This window comes from Neovison vison, chromosome 11 (genome assembly GCF_020171115.1).
Source record: "Neovison vison isolate M4711 chromosome 11, ASM_NN_V1, whole genome shotgun sequence".
Classification (NCBI taxonomy): Eukaryota; Metazoa; Chordata; class Mammalia; order Carnivora; family Mustelidae; genus Neogale; species Neogale vison.
Genome location: NC_058101.1, coordinates 52,194,009 through 52,218,385, shown reverse-complemented (window position 1 = coordinate 52,218,385; position 24,377 = coordinate 52,194,009). Strand labels below are relative to the sequence as shown.

Below are 24,377 nucleotides of genomic sequence, written 5' to 3'. Positions count from 1 at the left end.
TCAATTGTTGAGCATCTGCCTTCTGCTCAGGTCATGATCCCAGGGTTCTGGGATCGAGTCTTGCATCAGGCTCCCAGCTCAGTGAGAAGCCTGCTTCTCCCTCTCCAACTCTCCCTATTTGTGTTCCCTCTCTCAGTCTCTTTCTGTCAAATAAATAAATAAAATCTTTCTAAAAAATTTTTTTTAAAAATAACAGAACTTATGAATTCAGTAAAAATTAAGTTTCTATTTATTAGCTTTTCAATAATAACTCCCAAAGCAGATCACAAAATATGCAATAAATTATTTTTATGTTTGGGACTATTTAATAAGCAAAGGAAATGTTCTAAAGAAATCTCTGGTTGCTCAAAAAATCGAAACAAAACATTGTAAACTGAAAAGCTATTCAATGTTGTCAAGCTTTTGTACTCTGTAACAGATCACATGAAATCTTCTTTTGGATAAAGACCCAATTTCTGAGAGTTTGAAAGATGCTTATGGTTCTGAGAAATGAATACACTGATCTCTAGTAAAAAATGGAAGAATCCCAAACCTCATCAGAGGCAACAATTCAAACTATTACTGGAAATGAACAAAAAGTAAACCTTTGAAATATACAGTTTTTTAAAAAAAATGAAAATTGATTTAGATAACTCAGTTTTCCATTAGTGTTTCACAAACTTAAATTGTCTTGCAATCACCTGAGTGCTTTGTAAAACTGCTAAGTGTTGGCTCCAATCTCAAGATGAGAATTTGAAAATAGAACCAGGGAATCTGAATGAGAATCAAGTATCTGGGAGATTCAGATCCAGGGGTCTTCAGACAGAAAAGATTGGGCTCTGGAATGCAATGAAATCAAACGATCCACTTTTGGATCTTTTGAAATCAAAAGATCCACGTCTATATAAGGAAATATTAATGCACTCTACACACAACCCATAAATATTTCCACACATTTTTTTAAATCAAAAGTGGCTTTATAATTAACAACCTGTACTTTAACTCATAAAAGTAGTCCTTTCCATTTGGAGATTATCAACAGGCCAGCTGGGGATAGGACCTCTTTCCCATCCTTTGGTTTCCATGATGACACATCTTCCCTAAACCATCCTAGCATCAGTTGGTCCTCACTTCCTCCCTCCTTGTGGAAGAATGACTCATCTGATTGGTAAATTCAGGAAAAATAGCTTTCCTGCTTTGTTCCTGGTCTCCATTTTGTTTTTGAGAGCAAACTCCCCACAAGGAGCAGGATTCCTTTCTGTTCTTCCAAACCTCAGTCTCTCTTGGGCAGCACCATCCTTCCCAGACTGTGGGGAAGGGTCAGGGGGCGGGTACATCCCAGGCAGCATCACCTGTAATGGAGGTCAAGTCTACCCACTTTGAATCCAGTCAACAAGTCCTTGAGGCTCTCACACTGGGCTATAGCCTGCATCTGGTTTCTTTCAGTAACAGACCATATTTTGTCCTCTTTCTCTCACACCTTTGTTAGTTCTTATTCATTCAAAATAAGGTAGGGGGAAAAGGGATGTTATTTCTCTGGCTCCCTTCAGAACCCTGATAGTCAGAACAAGGGCTCTTGTCCTATACATGCAGACATCAGAGTAGTGTTAATCATGGATCCAAACACTGAAACCAACAAGATATGTTTATCCCATTTTACTTAAAAACAAGCCTAAAAAGTTTTATTTTTTTTATAATTTCAGTCATTCAATAGTAAAAGAAAAAAAAAGGAACTAAAAGTAAAAATTTATACTATCTAAATCACATGTTGGAATGTTGAAAAATATGTAAAAATTTGTAGGTAATGAGAATATGATTTATAACTAACTTGCAATCTCAACTTTAAAACATTTACCTAAATCTCCAAAGTTTGTTCAACTCATCTCTTATCCATCTGATTTGGACTTATACCAATGTATAAATATTTAAAATATTTTGACAGAATAGCATTGGAAAGTCATTTAATTTCTCCAATCTTCAGTTTATTTTTTTCTGTAAAATGGGAATAAAAATTTACCTCTCTTCTTATAAAGCTGGAGTGGAAATGAAATGGGAGTACATATCATAGTGATTCATACACAATAAAATAATATGTCATTATGAATTTTTACGTCTTTTGTGAATTAGTATACTGAATATTCAAGAATTTGCTTTTTTTTAAACTCAGGGAATCATGTAACACTGCTATATGAGTTTTCTCAGATTAAATAGCAATGATTTATTGAGGAAATCCTACACATATTAGGAAAGGTGCTATGTGTTCTATGGATAATGAAGGAATAGTACCTGCTTCTTGTGTTCAAGAAGTTTTTTGTAAGAGAAAGATACAACACACATTGGGAACTAAAAGTAAAAAGAGAATAGGAGAGTGGATTTTGTGCAATAAAAGTCATAAGGAAAGAGGAGACTGAAGAAATAAAAAGGGAATAGACTTGATTTTAAAGACAGCCTAGCCTCTCAAATAGATTGAGGAGAGCAGGTGGATAATTTCAGGGAAGGCGAACACATTGGCAAAATTAGACAGGCATGGACATGGTGTGAGTACCTGAGCAGTTACTCAAGCTGATTTCTGTCCTCAGGTAAACAGCTCACTAAGCACTATTCTGTTTCTTCAAGGTAAACAAGGGTGCTTAGCAACTTCCCAATTATGGTTTCGTTAAGAACAGGCAAAAGTATGATTTTAAAAATCTCTATAAAATCTCTTTAAACTGTCTTTAAACAACCTTCCAATTTGTTATACTCCTAGCATAAAGTTGTTCCCTAAAACAAGCTTGAATTTTAGAAAACTGAAATAACTTGTCAAAGATCCCACATTGGGTAAATAATGGTAAGGAATCCAAACCTGCTTCAATGCATATGTTTGACCATATGTATAGTTTACTTCTGGTCACATTGCCTGTTGATGAGGGTGAAAGTTAGATTTTATCATGAAGCTAGAAAGTATACCTCAACCACAGTTAACATATGTGATTCAAATATTTCACTATTCTTATATCATCATTCTTACAATAATCTATATCTGCTTATGATAATCTGTATGCTGTATCGGTCTAGCAGCATACAAAGAAAGTGCATCTCAGCCTGGGACTCAATAAGACTGTTTTTGTTTGTTTATTGGCAATAATTAACTGAACATTCTAGCTTTCATCTTATTTTCTGATGACTTCTTCCAGCCACTCAGGGTTAAAATTCTGCCACAAAATTATTCTTAGCCATTTGTTAAGCCCGTTTTATGCTCACTACATTTATTTTCCTCAAGCAGGAATGTTATGAATATTGACTAAGTGCTTGGTTGATAGCCTGGAAATAAATATCTTTGCCTTATTTAAATTATCCCATTTTTCTCTGTCTTTGAAGGAAAAACAAAGCTAATATGGAGTAGTAATTAGTACTGAGATGGGACACGGCCAAGTCCAATGTCAAGGATCCTAATTCTCACCTACAGAGTAAGACATTTATCATTATGCTAGAAAATTTGGGGGAAGATTATCTTAATTAGGAGGTACAATGCATAAATATTCTCTAGGAGAATATAAGGTCGAGAGGAAGGAGACATCTCTCATTTATTTACTTAAATTTAAGACGAACTTTAATTCTACTTAGTTCTGTTTAATTTTATTTAACCAAGTTCTGTTTAACCAAGAGAAGGTGAAGAGAATGAAATAATAGTGTAATTAACTTAACTTTTAACACTCGACTTGGAACTTGCCTCTACTGTATCCTGCCAGAGATGAAAGTGAATATGACCAGCACTCACCCATATTAGAATAAGTCGCAAGAAGAAGCAAGTCAAGGAAAGGATAACCAGAGTTGGTCAATCCTTATCCTCTATCCCTTCTTATATGTGATGTTGACCTCAGACCAGCACTCTCGATACCTCATAATATATAATGCTTTTGAGACATCAGAAGACTGTCTATGGCTTACTGTGCAAAGCATAAGCCAAGCCCATGAGCAAAGAGCATGGCACCATCAGGAAACGCTCCCTATTGACACCATTATAATGAAGTGAGCAAAAGCTCTGTAAGAGGAGGTAGCTCATGGTGTAGCTGTCACAGAACACAGTTTCAAGCCATTCTTACCCATGTGAAATATTTCCCTCCATTCTCAGCTTGAGAAAATTCATTGAAAGGAGCTGACAGACTTTTCTTAAAAATAATTATTCCAGGGTTTAAATTGTCCCCTAAAGAATAGACATATTCAGGTCCTTCTGGAGTGTGGTTGTCTTCATGGAAAAATTTCTCCACTCACCTTAGACAGCCACTGGCAAAAATAGTTCCTATTATTGTAAAATGTGTGTTTTTTAATATATCAGCTAGGCAGGTCAACTCGAACTTCACAAAGAATTTGCAACTATAGAATTTCTTTGCTGATTCTGCATTTTCCCTTGAGTACACCTATAAAATGCAAAGCTACATGTTAGTTTCATTGTTGATGTATTATAGAAGAGATATACAACAGTATTGAGGCCAGCTTACTATTTGGAGCATGATATTTTTAGTCTAAAATCTTATTAGGGACCTGGAACTTTTGTGCAAATTTTTAACGAGGTACATTTTCAAAAAGAGTTAAGCTATACAATCAGTTATTGTCATGAGGAATGCATCTGGCTAATTCTCTCCATGTCTCCTTAAATATTTGCAGCAATAGGAAGGTGTTACTCCCTCTTCTCACTCAGGTGATGTTTAGAAGCCTCTGGTAATTTCTTCAGTGCACCAGTGATATTTAGGAATTGTTGAATACAGTGAAGACAGATGTGGGATTTGGGTATTTGTTCAAGTGACTCAGTCTTCTAATTATTTTATCATTCTCCATTTTCCCCCTGTAATTTGCTTAAATTTGAAATCACATCACCAATTTACCTCATTTCTGCCAGGTCTTCAATATTTCTTGTCTATTTATTAGAGAGTTTCTGTGACCAGGTCATTAATAACTACGAGTTTACTGACATGTAAAGTCATTCATACTTAATTCTATTCAAATGGATGTCTGAGAAAGTACTTGACCTCAAAATATACAATATTGATTGTACTAATCCAAAGACCATGGACTATTTCTTCATGTAACTTAGAGATTTAGAAAAACAAACAACAAAATTTAGCCCTCATAGGGAAGCTCAGAATGGGAAAATGTGAGCCACAGCTTCTGAATTTTGTGGTTGATCCTAATTCCACTGTTTGGTTGCTCATAAAGTAGACAAGTTACTTAGCCTCTTTAGACAAATTTCCTCATCTATAAAAGTGGTTAGAAAAAAATGTCTATGAACTATCTGGTATGTGGCAGAACCCAACCTAGTACAAGTTGCAATACAAAATATTCATGATCAGTATAAATAAATTTGTGTTTTAGGCAGCTCTATTCATAGTGTCTGGGATCCTTTCTACCAGAAGTTATTTAAGAGGGGAGACTGAAGTAATCATTAGAAAATTTTAATTACCATAAGGTTCGTGCCCTGTCTCCAAACTATTCTGTCTCAATGTTACTTGACTATTTTGAAGATCTGTGAGGTTGGTATGATGGTGATCTCCAATGTGGGCAAGGAAATGAGGTTCAGAAAGGTTTGGAGATTTGCACAGGACTCAGCCAGAAAGTTTCAAGGGCAGATCTGATTTGACCTATGCCTTTCTATCTGCAAAACTCAGTGTTTCTTAGCCTCAGTATCGTTCTACCTCTACAAGCAAGCTCTATCATTAATTCACAAAGGGACCCTGTGTACCTAATTATTTTATTATGGCCTATATAACATGAGGGAATTTGAGGGGATAGATTTTCATATTTTCTTAGCCAAATAACTAATTTTTGGTTTTAGGGTTTGTTACACAAACAACATTATTTGTTGTTTATTATTACTTGTTCAATCACTTGAGATGAATATGGGCATGACTCTAACAAGATACATGACTCTTCCTCTCTGCTATTTAACTTCATCTAAGTACAATGCATATATTAGAAAAGGTCAGGAAATATTTGAGTGTTTATAGCAATGATCTTATGCATGTCAATTTTCCTCCTAAATCCATACAAATGCAGGAATTGGTTCATCTAGTGTAAGACTATGCCATTTGTTCTCTTTGAATAAATTATCCAAAACCTACTAAGTGTCAGTCTTGGTGGGTGTGATGGGCATTGATGATTGAGAAAGTTTGGTACTGTTTCGTACAGACAGGTCATCCTAATTGGCAGGAGAACAGGGCAGGAAGAACATTTTCAAGCTACAGTGGAAATTTCATGTCTGTACAAAATAAGATTCCTAATGTTAGTTTAAAAGTCATTAGCCATGGGGTGCTTGGGTGGCTCAGTCTGTTAAGCATCTGCCTTCAGCTCAGGTCCTGATCCCAGGGTTCTGGGATGGAGCTCCACCTCAGTTCCTTGCTCAGCAGTAATGCTTCTCCCTCTGCCCCACCCCCCCTGCTCACTCATTCTCTCTCTCTCTCAAATAAATAGGTAAAATAAAAAAAAAAAGTCATTAACAGTTCAGCACTAAGATGGTTTCTTCATTGAGCTGGCCAATACGGTCTTTCAGGACAACCTTCAAAATGTTCCCTAACCAACAGCACACAGGGATAGTGCCACGCGTACAAACCACTGGGAATACTTACTTTATAGTGGGGCAAGAAAATCTGTACAACTCCTTTATAAAGCAATTTGACCTTATATGTCATGAGATTTGAAATGCTTCATTCTTTTGTCTCATTAATCCTTCTCTTAACATGCTACCCTAAGTATATAATTCTAGCTATATAAGCAACTTAATACAGAAAGGTTTTATTAAAGGATTTTTCAAATACTAGAAAAAATGCAAATACCTTACATGTCCTAAAATCAGGGTAAGTAATTTATACACACACATTTATAGACTATAATGTAGGCATTAAAATATTTATGAAGGATCTGTGAGCTAATATAAAAATACTTACGTTCTAATATTGAATTTAAAGCTACATAAAATTTTGTAATTTTTAAGTATTATTTTGAAGTTAAAGGAATAAATTTATGTGTAGAAAAGTAAAAGTAGATAGAAAATATTACCAGTATTATGATTCAGTGGGTCTGGGGCTATTTTCTTCATATTTCTTTCTTTTTCTGTATTCATAAAATTTCTGTAATGATTGTTCATTACTTTTATAATGAAAAAAATACTTTTTTTCAACACTCAGTTTTGTTTTCCAGTGAATTCCAATCTATGATGTTTTTAAACTTAAGTTCAGTTTTATGATTACAATATATGTATATATAAAAAAGTTTATACACTGTTTGATCTTGCCTCAACCCAGTGGTTCTCAAGATAAGAGGAGCTGATTTTGCTTGCTTTCCTGCCCCTGGGGTGTTAGGGAACACCTCGAGATACTTCTGGTTGTCACAACTTGGGAAAAGATACTATTGGCATTTAATGGGAAGAAGCCTGGAATGCTGCCAATTGTCCTATAATGCAGAGGACAGACAGCAGCCACAGTAAAGCATTAGTTAGCCCAAAATATTAATAGTGTCAGGGTTAAAACACCTTGTGTAAAACAAAATGATTAAAAATTAAATCAGTTCAAGACAATTGTGGAGCTAGAGCAAACAATTCTAAAATTTGTATGGAACCACAAAAGACCATGAATAGTCAAAGCAATCTTGAAGAAGAGCAAACCTGGAGGTATCACAATTCTGGACTTCAAGTTATATTACAAAACTATGATGATCAAGACAGTATACCACTGGTATAAAAACAGACATAGGGAACAGAATAGAAAACCCAGAAATAAACCCTCAACTATATGGTCAATTAATCTTCAATAAAGCAGGAAAGAATAACCAATGGGAGAGATAGTCTCTTCTATCTTTCCCAACACTTACTGTTGGGAAAACTACACAGAAACATGCAAAAGAAAGAAGACAATATTCTTACTCCATACACAAAAATAAATTCAAAATAGATTAAAGACCTAAATGTGAGACCTGAAACCATAAAAATTCTAAAAGAGAAAACAGGCAGTAACTTCTTTGATATTCAGCTATAACAATTTTTTCCTAGATAAGTCTCCTGAGGCAAGAGAACCAAAAGCAAAAAGAAACTATTGGAACTATACTAAAATAAAAACCTTCTGTACAGCACAGGAAACAATCGACAAAACTGAAAGCAACCTATGGAATTAAGAGAAGAGACTTGCAAAATTACATACCCAATGAAAGGCTAACATCCAAAATATATAAAGAACTTATGAAACTCAACACCCAGAAAACAAATAATCCAATTAAAAATGGGCATAAGACACAAACAGACATTGCTCCAAAAAGACATTTGGATGGCCAACAGACATATGAAATGATGTTCATCATCACTTACCATCAGGGAAATGCAAATCCAAATGACAATGAGAGATTACCTCTCACCAGTCAAAATGGCTAAAATCAACAAAGAAAATGTGTTGTTGAAGATGTCAAGATGTCAAGAAAAAGGAACATTCATGCATGGTTGATAGGAATGCAAACTGGTACAGCTACGGTGGAGAACAGTATGGAAGTTCCTTAAAAAGCTAAAAATAGGGCACCTAGGTGGTTCAGTTGGTTAAGCAACTAACTTTGGCTCAGGTCATGATCCCAGTGTCCCGGGATCAAGTCCCACATTGGGCTTCCAGCTCCACGGGGAAGTCTGCTTCTCCCTCTGACCTTCTCTCCTCTCATGCTTTCTCACACTCTCTCTCTCAAATAAAATCTTTAATAAAAAGGTTAAAAATAGAACTTTCCCTAAGATTAGTAATGTCACTACTGGGTATTTACCCAAAGAATACAAAAACCCTAACTCTGAGGGATACATGCACCCCTATATTTATAGCAGCAGTATTTATAATAGCTAAGATACGGAAGCAGCCTATGTGTATTGATTGATGAATGGATAAAGAAGATGTGGAGTGTGTGTGTGTGTGTGTGTGTGTATACATATACATATACATATATATGTGTGTGTGGATGTGTGTGTATGTATATATAAACATATATTTTATATAGATATAAATACATTTTATATTTATATATAAATATATATATAAAATATATGTTTATATATACATATAATTCAGCCATAAAGAAGAATGAAATTCTTTGCAATGACACAGATGAAGCTAGAGAGTATAATGCTAAACAAAATAAGTCAGTCAGAGAAAGACAAGTATCATATGATTTCACTCATATGTGGAATTTAAGAAAGAAAACAAATGAGGAATGGGAAAGAGAGAGAGAAACTAAGAAATAGACTCTTAATTATACAGAACAAACTGATGGTTACCAGAGAGGAGGCGGGCAGGGGCATGAGATAAATAGGTGATGGGGATTAAGGAGCACACTTACCTTGATGAACACTGGGTATTGTATGGAAGTGTTGAATCACTATATTACACACCTGAAACTAATATAATAATACTGTATGTTAACTAATTGGAATTAAAATAAACACTTTAAAAAAAGACTATTGTGAAAACTCAGAGAAGTTTTTTTTATCAAGACCTCTGAGTAAATGGTCTATCCATTATCTACCCATCCCTTCCATAAGGATCTAAGGTTATAGAAGTAAGTGCTGTGCCTACGTGGTGCTTCAAATTTAGCAAAAGAGAAACATAGAAACCAAGAGTTTAATGTAGTTTGAAGTGCTATGATAAAGTGCTTTAGTTTAACAAGTTCTGTTTTAAGTGTTGGACACTTAATCCAACTCAGTGGTTCAAGGGAGGATTCTGGAACAGATGTCTCTGGAGCTGAGCTTAAATGATAAGAAGGAGTTAATCAGGTGAAGACTGATGGGATTTGTATTCTAGAAGGAGGGACATTCAGAGTGCAAGCAAAGGCATGAAGCAGGAAACAGCATGAAGTGCTTGAAAAATAACAAGTTTGATAACAATGGAGCATAAAATGGGCAAAGGAGCTCATGAGGAAGAGGCAGAGAGGCCTCAGAGGCAGAGTGTCTTTTGCTGCTTGAGGAAGCCAAGACCTGCTTCTCAGAGAACAAAAATATGAGCCAAGAGTTGAAGACTGAAAAGGCATTTCCAGGAGTATGAGGAGGGAGAGCTTTTGGGGAGAGAGAACAGTATATGCAAAGTTGTGGCAGCTGGAGAAAGCATGTGCTGGAACAGAAAATAGCAGAAGGAGGAAAAGAAGGCAGTGGTCTGATCCCATCTTTGTATCAGATTCAAAGAACTGGAGATTTTATGCTGTAGGTGATACAGAAGAATCTTGAGCATGAGCTCAACCACCCCCCACCACCACCCATTTGGGAATACTTCAATTGTGAGAATATAAAGTAGATTGGAAGAGAAAAGGATAGGGATAAGGTTAAGATGAGACAAGTATATTGATGTAAAGAGTCCATCAAAGATGCAGATGAGAAACCCACAGATAAGAATTTGTTGAGCCTCCATTATATACTTTCTACTGCTCTGGACCTGATAGAAATTTAAGGAAAATTCACTCTGTACTAAGGTAGAGTGGTCCCTTTTCCCAAACTGAAGAAAAGGTGAATTATACAAATAAAGCTATTTGGGGAATAGGCATGAAAGTTCACTATTATTGTGTGATGTTGTACAACATACATCAGGACTGATTGAATTCAGATTAGGGTTAAGGTGGTAAGAATAAGTTCTAGTCTTGGCTTATAGGGAGAGATATGGGTGCATTTGGGTAAAAGAGGCATTGTGGGAGAAACAGAAATAAAATGTGAGTCAGAATCTAGAAGCTGGGATCAACATGAGTTTTCCTTGATAATGTGAAAATAGGTTGATTCAATTGTCAGTAGTTGCTAAGAATGAGTGATGCCAAATGCTAAAAATGCCACTCAGATTCAGCTCAAAGGTCACCTTTGTGAGTCCTTTCTGAAACTCCCCATCTTCTAAATGGGACTGACTACTTGTCTATATGTTCCTAGAGGGTACACCAGCATTCTTGCACAGATGTGAGACCGGGCAATTTGCTAAACTGATGCATTTGCGTGTTCATTTGTATGTAAACCCCTATTAGCCAAATCTGTGCTTCCCTTTCCCAATTACTAGCACAGCACTTGGTACACAGATCACATTTAAGATCCTTTCTTTCATGGATGATTTGTTAAAAGAAAATGACATGCTCAAAACTGTGTCACTTAGGCCAAGTCATCGTACCAGGGCTAATGGCTCACCTAATTGAAGTTTCAACCTCCCCCAGAAATAAGTTATAAACTATCAGTCCGAATTTTCTTTTCTTTTTCTTTCTTTCTTCCTTCTTTTTTTTTTTTTTTTAATGAGTATTTGTATTCGCTCCAGCCCATAGACAAGGAACTGAGGGTTGGCAAGATCAGGTCATCAATCCAAAGTCACCCAACAAGTAAACAAAAAAGCTGGAGCTTAAATTAAACCCACATAGATTTGAGTCAGGAATTTTCTGATAAGCACCAATGAGGCACTCTATCACATGAACGTTTGCCATCCCCCAGAGGAAGATGCTTTATTTTGTATAACTAATCCCTTGGTCTTCCCCCTAAGGAAATTGACTTTGCCTGGCACCAACCATTCTTTTGCTATTAACTCCCTGCCCCACTGTCCTTTCTATAAAAACCTTCCATTTTGTACAGTTCCTCAGAGCTCCCCTTTACTTGCTGCATGGGATGCTGCTTGATGCATGAGTCACTTAATAAAACCAACTAGACCTTCTTATTTACTTGATTGAGTTTTTGTTCTTTGTCAGACTGAATGAATGACTATGTTTAGTGACAAGTATGAGAGATGGGAAGGACAACGACAGCCATGATACTAATGGTATAAGTAGTATTGATAGATGTTGAGCTCTTTGTTCCAGTCAGCAGGCTAAGCAGAACTTTAACAAGTATTTAATTTACTTCTCAAAATAATCACAATAACCAATGAGGTAGCTACTATTATTCTCCCCATTTTACATGTGGGAAAACTGAGGTCAAGGGTGGTTATAAACCTTCTCTGAGACCATGAGGCCAATGTAAGGTAGAGAGGTATACTGACTAAATCAGTACCTTACTTTAAAGAACGTGATCTTACCCAGTATTCGTATATTTTTCATTTTCTTTCTTTTTAAGATTTATTTATTTATTTACTTATTGTGTGGGGGGGGATGGGGACAGAGGACAGAAACTCAGCCTTCATGGTGAGCATGGAGCCCAAAGTGTTGGTTGATCTCATGACCCCAAGACCAAGACCCAAGCGGTAATCAAGAACAGAATGCTGAACAGACTGAGCCGCCCAGGTGCCCCACTATATTTTTCATTTTCAAGAGAATCTAGATTTAAGATGATTTTATTAAGAAAAAAAGTTTGTTGATTCAATGTATTTGCCCTACACCCAAAAGGCTCAATATAATGCAATACTGTGAGGACCAGTATAATTGGTCAAGTTGAAATATGTCTTTATGTCTTTAACAAATACAGTAGCTAAGGGTTTATAAATTCAGTGGAAGAGGCATAATGCCACCGTCCTAGTCCTAGTGGCAATGAAACCTAAGCTGAAAATCAGTAAAAGGGGGAAACTCAGACTGTCTAGTCCAGCACTGACTCCCTTTGTGACAAAATCATGTGGATGACTTAATTTATGTAAGCAACTCTAAATTGGCCTAGACATGTGGAGTTAGAGGAAAAGACATTTTATTCAAAAAATGCATACATGCTAATTCAAATTATTTGTTAATTTGGCAGATAATTTCATCAACCCCCCAAAGAGGTACTCAATTCCTGTCCATTCAATGAGACTGAGGGCTCAGAAAATCTAGACAAGTTTCCAAAGAGCAAGATCTCATCAGTCTCAGACCCCTTCTCAACAGGTTCCTTTACTGCCAACTCTAGAACAGGGATTGGCAAATTACAGTGATGCAAATTTGTCCTGCAGTCTGTTTGTATTCTCTGCAGACTTAGCATTATTTTACATTTAAAATGATTAAAATTTAAAAAACATAATATTTTGTGACATAAAAATTTTATCAATATTCAGATTTGCATCTCTCTCCAGAAAGTTTTATTGGAACATAGTCATGAGCATTCATTTGTGTATTTCTGTGTTATAACAGAGTTGACTACTTAGAACAGACTGCTTGCATGGTCCACAAAGTTTTGCAGGTGCCAAAGACCTCAGTGAATAACACATTGCTCATATCACGCGTTTGGCCTCTCAGATTTGTGGCTCTCAAAGTGTTGCCCCTTGACAGCTGCATGAGGCTAAAGTGAGAAGTCATTAGAAATTTAAATTCTCAGACCCTCACCTAGATATACTGAGTCAGAAACATTGAGAGTAGAGTCCAACCTTCTGTAGTATATAACAAGCCATGAAAGTGATTCTGACACACAGTAAAATTTAAGAATCACTGGAGTAACTCAAGGAATTGGAAGTGTGATTCCAAAGTAATTACAAGGAAGGCATTTACTGGCTCCTAATTGTGCTCCAGGCACTGAGCTATGTAGCTCACTTATATTTTGCATTCCCTACAACAATCTCAAAAAGTTGGGTTTATTAGACTCGTTTTACAGAAAAAGAAACTGAAGCTCAGGAAGGTGAAGCAACCTGTTCAAAGTTACTGAATTAAACTTGAAACTAGATCTGTCTGCTATATACCCTACACACTTGTCCTTCTTTTTACTCTGCTTTCCTTCTGATCGTGTCTGAGGAGAAAGCAGCCCCTTCCATTCTGAGGAAGCTGCCCCGGTTTATGCCAGACCTTAGCATTCCCTTAGTGAATATAAGCACTTTGAATTTCACAGAATATCAACCTCAGACAAGACCACTCTGTACTTTTGATCGATCAAGACAAAAAAGCAAGATCACTCTATCATATGTGAGAAGAGGCAACAATACAAACCTTGTTTAAACCACAAAAATCACCAAAGTTTCCTCATCCTTATTACTGCAGCTTGTTTCTTTGCCAACTGAAGCTCTAGCCTCTGTCTAGTCTATGCTACTTATAGAAGAGATTTATTAAGATCATCATAGAATTAGGCTAGTTTCTTGACTTTATTTAATCCAGAGCAAAGCCCAGTTCCAAAATCATAATCCCCCAACAGAAGCGCAAATGCACTAAGACTGTTCTCATATCTCCTTACTGAGCTGTTCCACTGCTCTCCGCGGTGTGGATTCCCTCTCCTGCAAAGAGCAGTGAGGCCAAATTACTCTACCACGGGTGTGGTCCTGATAACCTTTGGCTGGAGGCCATTGAGATGTACAACTTCTCCACCATCATCTCTCCTCCCCATTAAGATTTCAGCTCTCTGCTCCTAGCTGGGGTGGGGAATGGGTTTTCAAAGTAAGCAAAACTGAAAAATAATATTCCCCAAACCTGTCAGTACCAAGTACATTGCCAGATCTTAAGCAGACACTGGTATCTTAAATGGGTTAAAGGACTTTTAGAACCAAGCTGATTATAAACAATGATTTCAGGAAACTGCTTTAAAGTATATATATATATATATGTGTGTGTGTGTGTGTAAAATATTTCATAGCCTCCAGTCTCTGTCAGTCTTTTGATTCAATGTCACCACCGTCTTCTTTCAACCCTCCTTGAAAACTTCCAATGGGATGGGATGGCTGTTCTCTTCAAATCTTATAAAACCCTTTCTCCCTCTCATCAGACTCTTTTTTGTCTTGGATTAGTTATTCAAGTTTGTACTCTTATCAAAATGCCCGTTTGTCCTCTATGTCCCTTCACACAGTAGGTGCTTGATACACATGTGTTTGATTTCACGTGTAAATTTAAGGCTAGGGGCACCTGGGTGGCTCAGTGGGTTAAAGCCTCTGCCTTCTGCTCAGGTCATGATCCCAGGGTCCTGGGATCGAGCCCCGCATCGGGCTCTCTGCTTAGCAGGGAGCCTGCTTCCTCCTCTCTCTCCACTTCCTCTCTGCCTCCTCTCTGCCTACTTATGATCTCTGTCTGTGAAATTAAAAAAATAATAAAAATAAAATAAAAATAAATAAATTTAAGGCTTTTTTTCCCCCCAGTTATAAAACTGAAAGGGCTACTTTCCCAGCCAAATCAAAGCACATGTAAGCTGGGCTTTTTCAGCTTACTGCTGGATATCTCATTTGGAATTATTTCTCATGGTCATGGGGTTCTAATGAACAGCTGCTCCAGATGCCTTTGGTATGTGGGTATCTTTACTCTGAAGTGGGATTTTGATCTGAAATCTCCCTCACAGAAAAAAAAAAAAATCAAAACAAAACAAAACAAAAACCAATGCAGCCAACTAATCAACAGTTTCCAGGCTACCATGGAAACTTGAAAGAGGCACTGGAAGCCCTCAATTATGCAACCTAAGAAGAAGTACACAGGCACCATTATTCTATGAGAGTAAATGGCACTCACACTGTAATGTTTTGAGTGTCTTCCTATGGTAGATAGCATGGATAATTACATAATCAAGAAGAAAGAATAAAACTGTTTTAATTCCCTTTGACACTCTCTTATGAATTCTGCATTGTGGACCATGTTCCTGTGTTGGCATATAGAATTACCTTACCCAGAGTCCTGCATATGGAAACTACATAAAGACCTTGCTGGCCTATGAAGGTGATATACTTCTCTTTATCTGTAAAAATCCAGCCTAAAAGTCAGCTCTTCCAGGGAGGCCTCTCTGATCACTTCTAGCTCTTCCATTTGGACTTAATTTACTTTCCATTCTTCTTCTGTATCTTGGACTTACTTATACTGATCTATCTACTGTAATGTATTGCCTTTCCTTTATATTCCCCATCTACCTAAACAAGGGAGAGTTCTGTGAGGTTAGAGACTATCTTTAATTCATCTTTGTATCCTGGGCCTAGCAAAGTGCCTGGCATATTGCAGACAAGGGAGAAATATTTTCAAAGACAAGCCACTGCCAAAACACAAATGGCATAGTGATGCTCATTATTGATGGGCACATGGGAGTAAATTATACCACTCTCTGTGCTTCATATGATTTTCCAAAATGAAAGATTCAAAATAATTGAAGATCTTGCAAAACGTCAATATACCTATCCGAACTGTTAAGTTTCCACCGTAAATGGTGCTACCATATCTGTAACTACAACCTCTGTGTGCTTTCCACTTCTTTTTTTCTCTCAAGAAAGATATTTAAAACCTAACAATGTTGTCCTAAAATAAAATACAATTTTGGTATCTCGGAACAAGTGCAGGCCAAAGGTATTATAGTAAACATGAATTTCTGGAAAAACTGGAAATTGACAGTTCACATTAAGTATTTTATTGAGAAGGGCAATGCATAGATTTTTGCCCCGTTGTCTGTCACCTGAATTGTTCCAAGAGCATAACTAATATTTCTGCTTCCATGATTTTACTACAGAATTCATCTTCACCTACTCCCAGATTGAACACCTAAAACAGTGGTCTGTCACATCGCTCACTTTTCCCCTCAAACTTGAAGACTTTGAATCAATGGTTCTTCACTGGTTGAAGAATAAGTAGATACTCTTAGCATTGAACTTCAAGCCATCTCTTCAGCTACATCTTCCATTTCAACGTTCTGACACCTATGTGTGTGAATGCCACTGCCCTTATCCATGAACTTAAGGGCACAACTCATGCTCTTTGCTTAGCCTAGAATGTTCTTCTTCCCTTCTCTTACTTGGGAAGTCCTTCTCACATTGCGAAGTCCTGTATAACTGTTTCCTTCCAGAATGTACCATTCTATCCATGCTTCTGCAGGCCATTTCTCTCTAATACCCAGCATTTATATTCTTCTGTCTTGTTTGGTAAATTGTTTCCTTTCCTGGACTGTAAGTTCACCGAAGGTATGTTCCTTTACTGTTCATCTTGCACACCTCTCTACCGTCCAAGCCTACCAGAGAACACTACATGCATTTAGAATTCAACAAGACATATATAATATGCTAAGTGTATGAAATAATAAGATCCATTTTCTGAGTGTTCTTCATAGTTTTCTTTTTTTTTTTCATAGTTTTCTTTATTAATGAGTGGATATGTGTAAAACCTCAAATAATCATATTAAAATCCCTTTAGTCTTTTGAATCCTCTTTATAAATTGCTTTTGTTTCCTAAACCTTGAATTTCAACCAAAGGAGAATTGTATTTTCAAAATGAGGTTTTATCAAAATCAGAATCTAATTTAGGTGGGAGCGGAAATGTTTCTCTTTATTCTTTTTTATCTGTGGCTAATTTTCATTAGCCATTGTAGATGATAATACTATGGTAACATTGCTTTACCCCAACAAAACCACAGATCCTCTCATTCAAATAGATTCAGAACTACATTCTAAGTAAATCAATGTATAGCCATACTAGAGAAAATGCTCCATAGTTATACCAGCAAAGAATCATTGCCCCTGAGGATAATATAAGAGTTCAGTGTGGCCTAAAAGAATCTCACGGCTCTGCTCTGAGCTTCATCTTCATTTCTCCACCCAAAAGAATGGTTAATTCCCTGGCCTTATTGTGGACTATATTTTCAAGAGCAGTCAGTGAGAAGTTTGGCAGTCTACATTGGGATAACCTTTTTGGGAATTTTTATCCTTTGTAGGTAGAAAGGCTGAGGGATAATCTAATGGTTTGTGGCTTTCTCTGTATTTTGTGCCTTTTTCTTATTCCTCCACTTGACTGGTGGTCAGCTTCTTACTGGAAACTACCCACAGCCTGCGAATACACAGACAGGAGGCTTCTGCCATAGTTCTCATGGTCTTATTGAGTCTCACTGTTGGATTCTACCTGGAATAGGTAATTATAGTCATTAAGTGTACATCACAGAAAGTCAAAATGCAGTGCAGGTCTCAGAGATAAAGAAGCTCAGGAGACCACTTGGCTTGGCTGCTTTTGTTCCAATTTGCCACCAGTCTATGATTTAGTCAGTAGACTGGCTTAGCTCACTTACATGCCATGCTTGGATCCCACACTTGGGTTGGAGTTAACACCTTGTAGAAATTGTGTGGTTGTAGTGTAATCTTTCCTATGGATGTATTTCCCCCCAGAAGTCTCTCAGAATGTTAGTGGACTGTAGTACAAGATATCAGAATTCAGGACATTTCCCACATAGATTTTCACTCTCTTTTCCAATACTAGAGAAAAGAAATAAGTAGAAAGTGTGGTATGGTAGAAAACCTATAACCATATGCTGCTTAGTAGTCTTTGGTTTTGGTCCTGTCTTTCCTCCAGTTGGTTTTGCGTCTGGTAGATCAGTTAACCTCTTTGGTTTGTAGCTGTTTCCTATGTAAAATGAAAGAGTTGAACTAGATCAGCATTTTCTAATATGTACTTCAGAACAAAAAATGATAGACTTGTCAAGTAGAATGGGTTATTCCTCATGTATGGTGGTACCAGCATCTTTGAATTTTAGCACGATGGTGACTTTTATATTGAGCCCAAATTGCCCCCAACTTATTGGACATTTTACATAATAGCTATAAAAGTGTAGGCGCATCAACTATACATGTGTGTATGCAAAGAAATATCAAATCATTTATAGATATGGATATTAGTTGAAAATGAATATGGATATCTACCCCAAAAAAGACATTTCAGACTAGCACAAAAGTCTGTGATTGTAGTTGAGGGAGTCAGGTTTACAATTCTATTTTTCAAATTGTTGGAACTCAAATTTGAAGTTTTCATGTGAAAATCTTCAACTTTAAGTGACATAAAATAGAAGTTAAGAAGAAAAGCTGAGTCATTTGCAGGGGTCTTAAACCTAGGGACTTTGACTTTAAATGCATTCATTATCAACATGGACAATAAAAGAATAAAAGTGCTACCTTATAGCACTGGGAAGGTTGACTTCCTCAATACCCCCATAGCTGTTGTCATTTAGCAAATATTTCACCTGGCTATGAGACCAAGCCCTCTGGAGTATTATCCATTAAATTTGGGGGCTATTGCTCAGCCAAGTTCAGAAAACAAAAACTAATATGGTGATAAAATTTAACAAACGGAAACTATTCCCATTACAGTAATTGAAATGATCTCATCTGCATTTTATTACAATACCACAATGCAAAGGTTGCTCTGTAGCACTTGAAGAAGTTTGCTGGTGCATTGTTTTCCTTCCAGGGGTTAAATAAAATCACTGTGTAATATGAGAAAAGGAAGAAACTAATTTCTGAGGTTTTACTTAATCCCATGATGACATTGTTCTCTTGTGTGCCTAAGCAAAGCTTGTCACAGAGTGAGAATATTTACAAGAAAATATGAAAATTACATGAGATCTTATGTTTTTACAGAGGTCTAAATAGTTAGAACCTAACAAACTCACTTTGTTAAAAAAAAAAAAAAACAACTTCCTAAAGATAAGATACATTGACCATTATAACATATTAACAGAAACAACCTGTATACCGGATGTAGTTTGGGATAATGTCGTTGTAGTCAGGTCTTAGCTCCTGTAGTTAGAAAGATGAGAAGCATGGCAGGCTTAAATATTTCCATCATCTTCCAACATTACACACAACATGAGAAGTGAACAATCATAAAAAAACTCGGCAATAAAAGATCCTTCCCATATCTGGAAGGAATATTAACAAGTGTCTTAGGAACTACTTTCTTTTGCTTGGGAAGATAGGAGAGCTTAGATGTAGAATTGACCTTGGATGCCGAGGCTTAAATAATTCAAAGTATCTTATTTCAGTAAAAAAATTATTTCATGAAAAAATAAATGTGCATATATATGGTATATATGTCTCTATATTCACACATACACACATCTATTCAAATTATTAAAGCAAAGTCAGTCAACATTTTTACCCCACCTTTGAATAATAAAATTGATTTGAGTAGTAAAATTTATATTAGATGGATAAAATATTTGTTGATAGCAACAGTGATGCCCTGTGCATATGGGTTCCAGCTCAAGAGATGAGCTAAGTGGCTCATTGGGAAATGTAAATGAAACACTTTTGTAAATTAAGTGCTCAAGAACATTTTTGCCAAACACCCATTAACTCAATTTTAACTGAAAAGCCTACCCATTTTACATCATAATCAACAACCCAACTCCACCCCCACACCTCCTACTTAATGAGGCACACACAGATATTTCCCTCATAAATCAGGGTACTCCTCCAGAGAATAAAATTCCTAATGACATTAAGGCGTGGTAGCCATCATGAACTTGACAACCAACAAACAACCTGTATTACCACCCCATAGTAGAGAGTCTTAACTTCGCACCTTGGAAATATATTTAAGCCACAATATCACCCTACACTCAAGAGCTTTCAAAGAGAAAGAAGTATCCCTTCCCTCCCAGTGTCAAATATCTGGGTAAACAGACATGAACTGTCCAGTGCTAGGCTGCTCCACGGCAAACATGCATATTTTAAAACTTTTACTTTGGGTATCAAGCCTCCTCAACTTCTGCAGTTTCTGTATCCAGTTCTGAACCAGACCTGACCAACCGCACAGAGTGGGAGCGACCACTTTACCTTCCGAAAAATCAATCAGTCCCAGCAAATGAAGCAGCTTCAGAGATGCACATATAATCACAACAATACCCACTGTTTGCAGTCCTTCCGACTCCCACTCGAGAGTCAACATCTTTCAAGCTGGCAGAGCATCCCAGCCTCCGGACCCCTTTGCAGCGGAGGGAGTTAATTAGAGAATCCGAGCAGTCTCTGGCTTGGAACAAAGAGTCGCGAGGGGGAAAAGTGAGCAGCTCCTCGCAGACGCACCGGGCGGAGCAGCGGCCCCCCGGGGTGAGGACCGACCGGGGCTGGAGTCCAGCCTCTCATGCTGATGCTGGCATTTCCTAGCGGGGTCCCCCAACCAGAGCGCGCCTGCCTCCGGGCTCTGCGCTGCCGCCAGCGGGTACTAGCGCTTAGAGCTGTGAGGGGAGCATCTGTTGGAGAGCGGGAGACTTTGCTCTGTCCGTGGAGAGGAGGGACACTCCCAGGAAACTTGCCCTGGAGAGCACGGCGGCGCTCCACGCGCTGACGACGCGGCGCGGGCTGAGCAGGCTGGCTGCGCGCTAGTTTGCTGCCTGGGAAGCCAGTGAATGCCCCCTTTTTGCCCAAGCAGCGGCTCTCTCCTCCCAGAGCTCGCGCCGCCAGACAGCTCAGCCCCCTCTCGGGATGCTAGGGCAGAATCGGCTGTCGTGGCTGCTGCCTGGAGCCTTTGTCAGAAAGCTCCCGTGGAAGCCCGTGGGTAGTTTTTCTGGGGAAAAAAGTGCAGGAGCAAAAGAACCACGATTGCCTTTGTCACCAGGAGCATCCAAGCTGCTTCCCACCTGCCACTCCACTGGGGCTGTCTGGTCCCCTCGGACACAATGAGAACATTATTAGGAAGATTGATTTGGTCCTTGTATTTTACAAACAGGAATGGTTGGAGAGCAGGGCAGAGCAGGACCTTGTAAGAACACTGATGTTCAGTAACTGCCCCCTGGAGGGGGGAATCACACTATCCTCCTTTCAACTCTTGATTCAGCCTCTCTCAAAGCCAAGTTTCACAAACTTCCCTGATGATAAAAATCACACAAGATGCTTGTTAAAAATATTCTCTTGTGGAAAGCCTGATTCAGAGGATCCTGGAGTTTGTATTGTATTCTTTTAAAAAATATTTTATTTATTTATTTGAGAGAGAGAGAGTGGGATGAGGGGCTAAGGGAGAAGCTGACTCTCCCCCTGAGCAAGGAGCCCAGTATGAGTCATGGGACTCCCGGATCATGACCCCAGCCAAAGGCAGCCGCTTAACTGACTGAGCCACCCAAGTGCCCCTGGAGTTTGTATTCTTTTTTTTTTTTTTTTTAAAGATTTTTATTTATTTATTTGACAGATGGAGATCACAGAGAAGCAGGCAGAGAGCGAGGAGGAAGCAGGCTCCCCGCTGAGCAGAGAGCCCAATGCGGGGCTCGATCCCAGGACCCTGGGATCACGACCCAAGCCGAAGGCAGAGGCCTCAACCCACTGAGCCAAGCTAGATGGTTCTTATCAGGGAAGCAGGGATCATGATGTCTTGAAGGATCCCACCGGGTATATTATTCCAAACCACACCAAACATCCCAGCCAGCTTTGTGGGAATGGTCCTAGACTCTGGTCTACACCAGGAGCACACTGGCTTAAACACTCTGGTCTCTGGTGTGTGTGTGTGTGTGTGTGTTTTTCCCACTCTGCTGAAGCCAACCCCAGCCCTTGGAACTCACTACAAAAATCAGGGTTTATGAATAATATCTTGGACTTTGGGAGGCATTTCCTTGTTCTGTTACTTTCTTATGTGATTTTCCGCAAGTAGCTTAGGCTCTCTGAAAACAGGTCATTTTCTGCAAAGTTGAGATTATAATACTTTGTTTAAAGTACTCTGTTTAAAGAGAAATGTGAGAATTAAGTGTGGTTGTAATAATGGTTACCATTTACCAAGCATTTAGTGTGTGCTGATCAATAGTATAGGGATTTATCAACAATGAACTCCTCCCCACAATTCTGTGTGGTGGGTTTTATAATCATCTTCATTTTATAGGCAAGGAAACTGAAGCAGAAAGTGGTTAACTTACTTGTCAAAGCTGTGGTGGGGGGACGCCTGGGTGGCTCAGTTGGTTAAGCAGCTGCCTTCGGCTCAGGTCATGATCCCAGCGTCCTAGGATCAAGTCCCACATCGGGCTCCTTGCTCGGCAGGGAGCCTGCTTCTCTCTCTGCCTCTGCCTGCCTCTCTGTCTGCCTGTGCTCGCTCTCTCTCTGACAAATAAGTAAATAGAATCTTTAAAAAAAAAAAAAAAAAAGCTGTGGTGGGCACAGTGCTTGGTAGGCAATAGGCATTCATTCATTTGTTTATTTCTTAACATTTGTTAACCTGCTACAATGAGCTCTGAACAGTACTTGAATGATAAAGTCCAACCTTATCTCGTGGGGGCATATGGTATAATAAAGGAGGCAGGTATGAAATTGAAAGTGACTGAGAAATGCAGTAGCACTTGAAAAGATCTCTCTATGAAGTACAGTGGGGGCACAAGAATGAAAAGCCAACTCCACCTGGGGAAAGATGAGTGGTGGGAACAGGAAGGAGACTTTACAGAGGTGGTAATCATTGAAAATGGTAGCTTTCGGGACGCCTGGGTGGCGCAGTTGGTTAAATGACTGCCTCCGGCTCAGGGCGTGATCCTGGAGTCCCGGGATCGAGTCCCACATCAGGCTCCCAGCTCCATGGGGAGTCTGCTTCGCTCTCTGACCTTCTCCTCGCTCATTCTCTCTCTCACTGTCTCTCTCAAATAAATAAAATAAAACCTTAAAAAAAAAAATTTAAAAAAAAAAAAAAAAAAAAAAGAAAATGGTAGCTTTCATTATTATTAGAAGTTATAAATAAGACAAACAGAGAGACAAACCATAAGAGACTCTGAATTATAAGAAACAAACTGAGGCTTGCTGGAGGGGAGGTGGGCAGGGGGCTGGGGTAAGGGTGATGGGCATGAAGGAGGTCACTTGATTTGATGAGCACTGGGTGTTATATGCAACTGATGAATCACAAAATTCTACCTCTGAAACTAATAATACAGTACATGTTAAATTGAATCTAAATTAAAAAAAAATCAAGATAAATAAAAAAGAACTTATCTAACATACACAGGCTTTGGGGTACACAGGCTTGGACTGAATTCTGGTTCTGTTGCTTGCTTGCTGTGTGATCTTGAGGAAACCGCTCCATCTCTGTCAGTTTTCTAAGTGCAAGACGGGAGTGTGACTGCCCACTTCTCATCCTTACTGTGAGAGTTAACTGTGGAGAGCTAAGCCCAGTGCCTACAAGACAGATGGCAGGGGTGGGATTACAACAGCAGGGCCAACTCCTTAGAGGCTCTGCTGGGTCTAGGTGGATGAAGGGACCTTGCTCCTCCTTACCATCCTCTCTTCTCCTAAGATGGGTTTCAGTCCTTCCCCCATGAAGACTTCCTGACCTACCAGGCTATTTTTCTCCTCTGGGCATCAGGAATACACTTAGACCACTACGTTGGCTTTATAACAGTGCTTTTTGTTTTGGATTTTATGTCTTTGAGAAATATCTATCTATCTGCCCAACCACCAATCTATCTAAACATGTTATTTTCAGTTTGTAAGCAAATCAGTGCAGGGGAAGCGGTTCTTGAAAGTTGGTGGGTAAAGAGATGTTTTAAGTAACCATTCTCTGAAATTCCTGAGAGTATTTGATGAGAGGACATCAAAAGTTTTTTTTTTTAAAGAGTTGCAGAAATTAATTAGGTCAAGTTAACTCTGTCTGTTTTAACCCTATATGATTTCATATTAAAACAAAACACAGCTAAGAAGCTATAGGTGCAGATTTTTTCTAAATTTTTATTTATTTATTTATTTATTTAGTTTTAGATTTCATTTATTTATTTTGAGAGAGAGGGAAAGGAAGAGAGAGAATGAGCAGTTGGAGGGAGAGGAAGAAGCAGGGAGCCCGATTCAGGGCTCCATCTCAGGATCCTGACATCATGACCCGAGCCTGAGGTAGACACTTAACCA

At 38.3% G+C, this 24,377-nt stretch overlaps 1 protein-coding gene across 5 annotated transcripts in view; it reads right to left on the bottom strand.

The window, feature by feature from the left end:
* Window positions 1–24,377, bottom strand: part of KCNIP4 (potassium voltage-gated channel interacting protein 4) — a 1,144,126-nt gene that overhangs the window by 214,246 nt on the left and 905,503 nt on the right. Inside the window, exon 1 of one of the 5 annotated variants that reach the window (XM_044225908.1) lies at window positions 20,358–20,846. The exons of the other annotated variants lie outside the window; for them this stretch is intronic. Coding sequence (XP_044081843.1) covers window positions 20,358–20,469 — 112 coding nt within the window. The 5' untranslated portion in view covers window positions 20,470–20,846. Of the gene's footprint in view, window positions 1–20,357; window positions 20,847–24,377 lie in introns of those variants that run through there. 5 annotated transcript variants of the gene reach the window in all.